General features: G+C 37.4%; 1 protein-coding gene across 1 annotated transcript in view; it reads right to left on the bottom strand.

Moving 5' to 3' along the window:
• Positions 1–702: 702 nt before the first annotated feature.
• Positions 703–8,584, bottom strand: part of SPPL2A (signal peptide peptidase like 2A) — a 49,802-nt gene continuing 41,920 nt past the window's right edge. The window contains exon 15 of the mRNA XM_030842918.3: positions 703–1,613. Coding sequence (XP_030698778.2) covers positions 1,542–1,613 — 72 coding nt within the window. The 3' untranslated portion in view covers positions 703–1,541. The remainder of the gene's footprint in view (positions 1,614–8,584) is intronic.

The following is an 8,584-nucleotide window of genomic DNA, read 5'->3' as shown; positions in this document are numbered from 1 at the left end:
GTGTATTAAGTAGAAAGAAGGGCTGACTGTCAAGGGAGCTTCTACATCTATAAATTACGTAACTTAACAATTAACAATTAATCAAAAGCATCTAATTCCCTCAAATACTAAATTTAGTTCAAACATCAAAGGTCTGATCCATTTTTAAAGGCATTAGCTTTATCTTTTAATCAGTTAAACTGGCCTTAGGATGAAAAATCATGGATTTGTTCACATATCTTGTACATTATTCACAGAGAAATACAAAATCCTGCTGTCTTTGCAATCACTTTTCATTTGGGAATTTCTTAGAGAAAATAAAAGAAAATGGAAAGATAATGTGACCTATGACTCCCAGGATAATGTTCAAGTCCACATCTGAGATTTAGCAAAGAATGAGAAAGATTTTTTCAAGTTGGAAGATACCAAAGTGATTAGTTGGTCTAACATACTCATTTTGCAGATGAGAAAGCTGAGATACAGTTTTATTGCGCTAATAAAATTTACTCAAACTCTTGTAATTAAATTGAGACTAACACCCAGTCTCCTGTCTTCTGTCTCCAATTCTTTTCTCTGAAGCACACTTTGTATATTAGTAAACCACTCTCCATCCAAATTTTAAAAAGTTAACAGTGGTTTCCTATGAGAAAGGAGTAGGGATCAGGGGAAAAAAGGTAGGGGAGGGGATTATTAGGGATGTTAACACTCAAACAATGAGTCATATGTATTAATACATAATTTAATAAGAAAAATAATTTTTACAAAATATTAAGTCTTAACATTAGCAGAACCAAACTTCAGAGATCAGAAATACCATAGTGGAATTAAATGTTAGTTTAGAAATTTAAGCTACATCTTCAAGGAAACAGCAGAACTGAAAACTGTGGATTTCAGTTTTTGTTTCCTTTTAATGACTAGTTCTATATATTATGTTTCTCTATATCTGGAAAAATATTCTAATATAATACATATGTAGTCTGAAGTAATTTAGGTTCTCAAGTTTAAAAAAGGATTGGGATTTTTTTAAACTTACGCTACAAAAATACACATTTATATATATTCCCAAATTATATATTTCTAACCTCTGCAGTGATAAAAGGTCTAAAATTCCATTGCTGAACTGCCTTCTTACATGGTCTTAAACAGTTGTTTCTATACAGCATAAAATTTGCATAATTCTTTACAGTAAAATCTGCTCAGAAATTCACTTTGACAAATACTTTTAACTATCATTAGAGTTGAAAGAAAGAGATTTCAGTAAGAAAAGTACAGGGGTGGGTGAAGACTTTTTTTTTAGAAAAATATACTGTATATATTACATCTTAAAAATTACACAGACCATATGCTTTTATTTAATGTGAAGGCACAACTTTAATGTAGTTAAAAGCAAATGTATTTTAATTACTTATCATGTAGTCGTCAGTACCAGCTCTTAAAAATACATATTTGCAAGCACAGCATTGAAGTTTCTTTCAGATTGTCAATTCAAAAGCCAATTTAAAATGGCCAACTCTATTTGTAGAAAGTCAATTGACACATTATTGCAAGTCCACATAATATTATTATTGGACAATCTGTTCACCAGAAGTCACAGGGTTTTCTTCATTTGTTGCATAGTCCAGATGGTCCATCATCTAGGCATAAATAAAAGATGTTAGGAAATGCAAATTTTCAACTTGCCCCTAGCATTCACTAATTTGGCAAAAGGAGTCCCAGTTTTTAAGAGACACAGAGTGCTCCATGGAACTGAGCACTCCTTTTGGAGCAATGTACTGTTTCAACATCCACACTCCTAAGGAAGGACATGCTCAGAGTCATTACTCTTTCAGGAAGCTTAATCATTAGACTAGGGCCAATCTGATAAGTGCTTTCTCTGGATCTTCCACTATTTCCATCTCCCAATATGAATACTGCCCTGCATGGCAGTGGGAATATCCATCACAAGATATTCCTGATGCTTATTCCAGGACACTATTCCAAGCAGTGTCCACTCCTACAAGTGGAAAAACTAAAAATGGCACCACAAATCACTGTGAGAATACTAGCTGGTTCAGGGACAGTATAACCTGGTTGACACCTTGAATTGACCGTAGGATCATTTAAAAATGATACATGAAATATTAAAAAGACTGTATGACAAAAATTTCTACTAAGGGCAAAGAAATTAAAGTCAAATGATATCTGAAAACAAAAACAAGAATATACTTGCCATAGACTATTTTAGGGGAATTACCAGTTGAACTTCTCTCAAATGATCACTTCAGTTCCTCCCATATTCTCATAAAAATCTTTACATGTTTGGGAATGAAGGAAGAAACACTTAAATGTTTTCAGTGTTTTTACCCTGTTCTTCAGATAAAACTAATTAAAAATAGGAAAAAAGGGACTTCCCTGGTGATGCAGTGGTTAAGAATCCACCTACGAATGCAGGGGACACAGGTTCGAGCCCTGGTCCAGGAAGATCCCACGTGCCACAGAGCAACTAAGCCCGTGCACCACAACTACTGAGCCTGCACTCTAGAGCCCATGAGCCACAACTACTGAGCCCACGTACCACAACTACTGAGCCCACGAGCTGTAACTACTGAAGCCTGTGCACCAAGAGACCGTGCTCCGCAACAAAGAGAAGCCACTGCAATGAGAAGCCCGAACACCACAACGAAGAGTAGCCCCTGCTCGCCACAACTAGAGAAAGCCCACGTGCAGCAACGACCCAATGCAGCCAAAAATTAATTAATTTAAAAAAATAAAGTGTGACCTATAAAAAAAATAGGAAAAGAAAAAGTACTTAATGTCTTTCTGAAGATTGGCAAAGATTTTTAGATTGGTGATTAAATTTACGTATTGTGATGTAGTTTTCCCCTTCTCCTTTACTAAGAAGTAGAAGACAAGCAAGATAAATGTTCCCATTTTTATAAACTGATTCTAAAAGCTTTAGTGTTTTTTGGAAGAGGAAGCAGAGAGAGCAATAATTTTCAAATGGGGTCTCTGGACGTGCCAGACAAAGAATACAAACATGAGCTGAGGCTTTCAGCTGACAACTGTCTCAAGTGACGGAGACACCTTATAAAACCCAAACCTGCTGATACTCTGAGTCATTTCAAGCCCCTAAACAATCAGTTTTGAGGTCCTCTATTTGCCAAAGATATCCCCTAGATTAATGTAGTTGCATATTCATAGCGCTTCTGCAGCAGGTCAGTGGCGGGGGGGGGGGGGGGGGGTGGCGCATAAAAGCCAAATCAAGATAGGTAACAAAAAGACGAAGTTGTTGAAGAGCTGATTTTAGTCACAATTTAAACGAGAGAGGGAAAGAAGAAGCACATAAGATATATTTAGCCTCCCTCTTTTTCTATAGACACTCCAGTGTAAGAGGCTGGAGCTGTGGGGACAGAGAACTGCAGAATGGATGTTGGGGAAAAACCCTCTTTCTTCCCCAAGACCTGCTGATCCTGGTAACTATAACCTAATGAAATAATAGCCTACATAACTCTAAGTTATAATGTGCCTCTTCTTTCCTAATCCTCTGGTACCTCATTGGCACTGTAATCTAATCTCTAAATATAGAAATATATTAGTTAAAAAGAAAAAAACTTGCAAAATCAACCTATTGAGAAGTGACATCTCTACTCTGTATTTACTTTTCTTTACTGACTTTTCAAAAAAAAAAACAACACAGAGAAATAAAGAGCAAACTTGAAACAGGATTTTAAAAACACAACAAAAATTAACATAGATAATAAAATTAACCAGAAAATTCATGTAAATTTTTTTCTTAATATTTGTAAATAGGCAAGGTCAATTTAGAAAAGATGTTCTCTGAAACTGGGTCGACTAACCTGGCATTACTGATAGCTCTGAACCAACCTCCAGAAACAGCCTAATAAAATGCTCATTAAAGTGCAGGAACTGGAGAGTTGTTGATAGTACAGCAAAGTTGTTCTAAGTATTTCTGTATTCTGACTTGTCAGTTACAGCTTGTGACTTCTAAAAATAATTAGAAGCACTAGTGACATTTAACAGAGACAAACCCACTGTTTACTGGATCTTCACAAACTGAAAACTTACTTCCCACCCAGAGTAAAACAGCCCATTGGAGGTTGCTGCATAAATCTAACTCCACTGATTTAGGATTAGAAACAAAAAAAATTCTCCCCAAAGGATGATTTCTATTAATTGTTCTATATGCCAAAGTAATTATGTCACCGCTTAATTTTTCTCCTTAGAGAAAAAACACCTTAACTTTCTCTACACTCATTATAAAATAAGGGAAACTGAATATTGTAGCTCTTAAAGCACTCCAGAAAAATAGTTCATAAAAAATATAGTGTAAGTAGCTTTGAGGTACAGAAAAGAATATACAATTAAGATTTCCAAACTAGTATCATTTAATGAAATCCTATAGGAAACTTTACTTTTTTGATTAGAGAAATTCATGGAAGGGCTGAATGACTCCAAGTAAAATACTAAAGTATCTCTATGAAGTCTCTAAGTTTCAGCAAAAAACAAGGTATAATTTGCCCTTTGAAAACAGTATAAAAAGGCTATCAGGGCTACCCATGACTTTTAAAAATCTCCAGTGGAAAAGTCCTGCTTTCTGCTACTCTTACACTCAATGCTAATATCAGGAATTAGAATGAATCAAATGATAACAGCATAAACAAATGTGCTGTTAGATTCTGATTTTAATTTATATTATTTGCTTTACATTTGATTTTTTTTTCAAAACAGTAGCAAAAACTTTTGGTACTTGCATAAAATGGTTATATATAAAGACTGTAGAGATATGTCTAGTTTAATGTTTCAAAAGTGCCACACTTTTACAATACCTTATTCACATTTTTGGTAATTTTATGAAGGTTGCTTAAACACAACCCAGAAGTTTACACACATACACAGAAGTGATTAAAGGTCAGTGCCTTAAGGACTGAACATTATAATTGCTTTGCATGAAGAATTTCAATAACATAGACTGAGAATTTACAGTGTATAAAAACACTGTTATCAGCACTGTGGGTTCCTAACACCTAGGAGCTAATAACTTAAGTGAGGGAAGCATACACAAATATCTACACTACAAGGCAGGTGTCAATAAGTATTTAAAGTCAAAGTCTAAAGAAAATATGGGGAAAGGTGAACCTGATTTCAATTGGAGAACTCTTGGATATCTGCTTGGAGAAGGTAGATTTTGAGTTGGGAGTTATATAAGGGATATTCTGGAAAGAGATACTGGAGGTAGGGGGAGAAGAGGGAAAGGATTATTATACTGTTAGCCAAAGAGATGAACCAGTAATGGCCTGAGGGTTGTCTTCAGGGCTGATTCTCAGGCCTCTCCTACACTAAGGCCATACCTAGTCTCCCTTTATTTTCCCAGGCTTGTTGAGGTTCCCTGTTCTACTTCCAAAGCCTCTGCTAGCCTTATGTGATTTCAACATCCACTTGCCTCACTAAGCTTTGGGCTAACCTACCTCTATAGATTAGATTCTCCTACCTCCCTGTAAGTCCAACCTCATTTTATGAACGAGGAGTCTTCAGAGATTAAATAATTTGCCAGAACTGATGCCAAAGCTATAATATACTGTCTTCCACAAATGACAACATTTGAGCTAAATTAAGTTGGACTTTAAAGGTTGGACAAAAGGAATGAGAGATTTTCTTTTTCACATTAACAGAAGGCATTACATTCTATAACTTTTAAAAAGGCTAGTTTTTTTGAAAAATAGACTCTCTCCTGGCAGCAGTTTATAATATTCTGCAACTAGCTTGCCTAAAATTTCAGGAAATGTCCATGCTTAATATTTTCTGTGGGAAAATGACCATGTTTAACAAAATCTTTTCTCTGAGGCTTCTGATGGCCTTTTACAAATAAGTTAAAAGGAAACAGATTTAACAAAGACCCAAAGTTTTAATATCCAAACCAGGAAAGTAGAAATCAGTTAATGAATTGAAAAATAACCACCAAACCAACAAATAAACCAAAACAAGAAAACTCAATTCCTGCAAATAATAATAGCAAATACATTTATAGTGCTAACAACGTGCCAGGTACTGTACTAAGCAATTTCCGTCTATTACAGCAACATTCTGAAGCAGGTTGATTATTATCCCATCTTACATTGGAGGAAACTGAGGCACCGAGAAGCTAAGTAACTTGCCTAAGGTCACATGGCTAATAATTAACAAAATCAGAATTCAAACTTAGGCAGTCTGGCACCAGACTCCATGCTTTTTATTACTATGTGGTATTTTATATTCTGAATGTCTTATGTAATAAAATTATGATACCACACTACAAAAGTGAGAAGTGTATTACCAAAATTGTCTTATTTTTTGACACTTTAAGATGGATTTTCCTACAATCAACTGTCTTATTTACTGTCTCTGTCTTAGAGTGAAGGCCCTGGAGACCATCCTTCTGTAACTATTTACTATGGCTTTGTGTCCAGCTGCAATGATCTTTAACTTTATATGTAGCTGTTGTGAATCAGAATCATCATTTCTTTCAAGGTCACAATTGTTAAGAATGAAACTTGAATGGTCCAGGGCAGAGCACTTATTCATAGGGAATATAAATGCATCCCTTGGTTGAAGTCCATTCTTACCTACCATCCCCATTCTCCTCAATAAAAAGCATGGAGAGAGAAAGGTGCTATAATAAACCACTCGACCCTTAAAGCTGCATTAAAGGGGAAGGAAAATTTTACAAGTAAAAATAAAATGCTGGTGATGAAAATAACAACAAACATACTTAATTCTGTAAGATAGTACCATGTGCTCTCATTAACTGTCCCAAATTTAAACTTTAACCCTCAACAAAGTTTCCCCATGTTGCTCATCCTCTTTGTCCTGATTTGCCTCATAATCAGTTAATAAGATAAGTGCCCCTAAAAGGAGAAACCTCTTGGCCACAGTTCTGTCCTGAGCCTTTTCTTCTCCCTCTACATTCTCACTCACGGAGTATGCTAGTGACACTCCCAAATTTCTGTCTCTAGCTAGGCCTGTCTCCTGCATATCAGGAGATGTTTATTCAACTGCTTACTTCTCTTTTCCTGGTAGTCCCATAGGTATTCTGAAATGTCCAACATTGAATCATCATCTTATCTCTCAAATCTGTTGCCCTTCTTAATCTCAGTGAGTGATGTCACCATCCACCCACTCAGCTACCCAAGTCAAAAATCTTGGACTCCACTTCCTCTCCCTACACTGAATCTATCACCAGATCACATTAATTATGCCTCTAAATTTCTCTTGACCTTGTTCTCTTCTCTCAATCTCACTACCTTTCTAACTCTGGCTACCACTGCTTCTAATTGTAATAGCTACCTCAAGTTTTGCTCCCTCCTCCAATCCATTTTCTAGATTTCTTAAAACTCTTAAAATGGTCTCCAATATTCTTAGGATAGAGTCCAAGCCCTTGAACGTGGCTTACAAGACCCTACAGATTCTTTCCCTTGCTTCCTTCTCCAGTTTTCATCTCCTACTGCTCCCCTATTCTTACTCAATAGGATAGCCATCCTAAACTTCATTTCGTTCCTAAATCTGTCAATGCTCTTCCCTCCAAGCCTTTTTTTTTTTTTTTTTTTGCACTACACGGGCCTCTCACTGCTGTGGCCTCTCCCATTAAGGAGCACAGGCCCCGGATGCACAGGCTCAGTGGCCATGGCTCACGGGCCTAGCCACTCCGAGGCATGTGGGATCTTCCCGGACCGGGGCACAAACCCGTGTCCCCCCGCACTGACAGGCAGGCTCTCAACCACTGTGCCACCAGGGAAGCCCCCTCCAAGCCTTTGAAGTTATGGGTCTCTCAATATGGAAAACATGGCTCAGTCTTAAAGTCTCAACATAAACTTAACATTCTTTTTTTTTCTTTTTGGCTGTGTTGGGTCTTTGTTGCTGTGCACGAGCTTTCTCTAGTTGTGGCCAGCGGGGGCTACTCTTTGTGGCAGTGAGCAGGCTTCTCATTGTGGTGGCTTCTCTTGTTGCAGAGCACAGGCATGGGGGATTCAGTAGTTGCAGCACATGGACTCAGTAGTTGTGGCTCGCGGGCTCTAGAGCGCAGGCTCAGTAGTCGTGGCGCACAGGCTTAGTCGCTCTGTGGCATGTGGCATCTTCCCAGACCAGGGCTTGAACCCTTGTCCCCTGCATTGGCAGGCGGATTCTTAACCACTGCACCAACAGGGAAGTCCCATAAACTTAACATTCTTTAAGAAGCTTCCCTTCCTCAAATCACCTTTGACTGTCTCAAAACCATAAGCACTGGGTGTCCCACTTCTAGTTTTCATGGCACCTGCCATAACTAACATTCATCACACTTTATTGTTAGTGACTCTATTTGTATCCTCCACTAGACTCTAACTTTCAAGAGGCCATGAGAGTAGGCCTGCTTCTAACTTGTTCATCTTTTATCAACAGCACATACAACAGTACTTGGCTCAATAGAACTGCTCAATAAACATTTGCTAAGTGAAGAAATAGAAAACTATTTTTAAAACATGATGACAAAGAGCACTTCTTGGGATGTGACTTTCAAAAACTAGTATTAGGGACTTCCCGGGTGGCACAGTGGTTAAGACTCCGTGCTCCCAACGCAGAGGGCATAGGTTCGATC

Source organism: Globicephala melas, chromosome 2 (genome assembly GCF_963455315.2).
Source record: "Globicephala melas chromosome 2, mGloMel1.2, whole genome shotgun sequence".
Taxonomy (NCBI): domain Eukaryota; kingdom Metazoa; phylum Chordata; class Mammalia; order Artiodactyla; family Delphinidae; genus Globicephala; species Globicephala melas.
The sequence above is the reverse complement of the archived record's forward strand: the minus strand, read 5'-3'. Positions and strand labels throughout refer to the sequence as shown.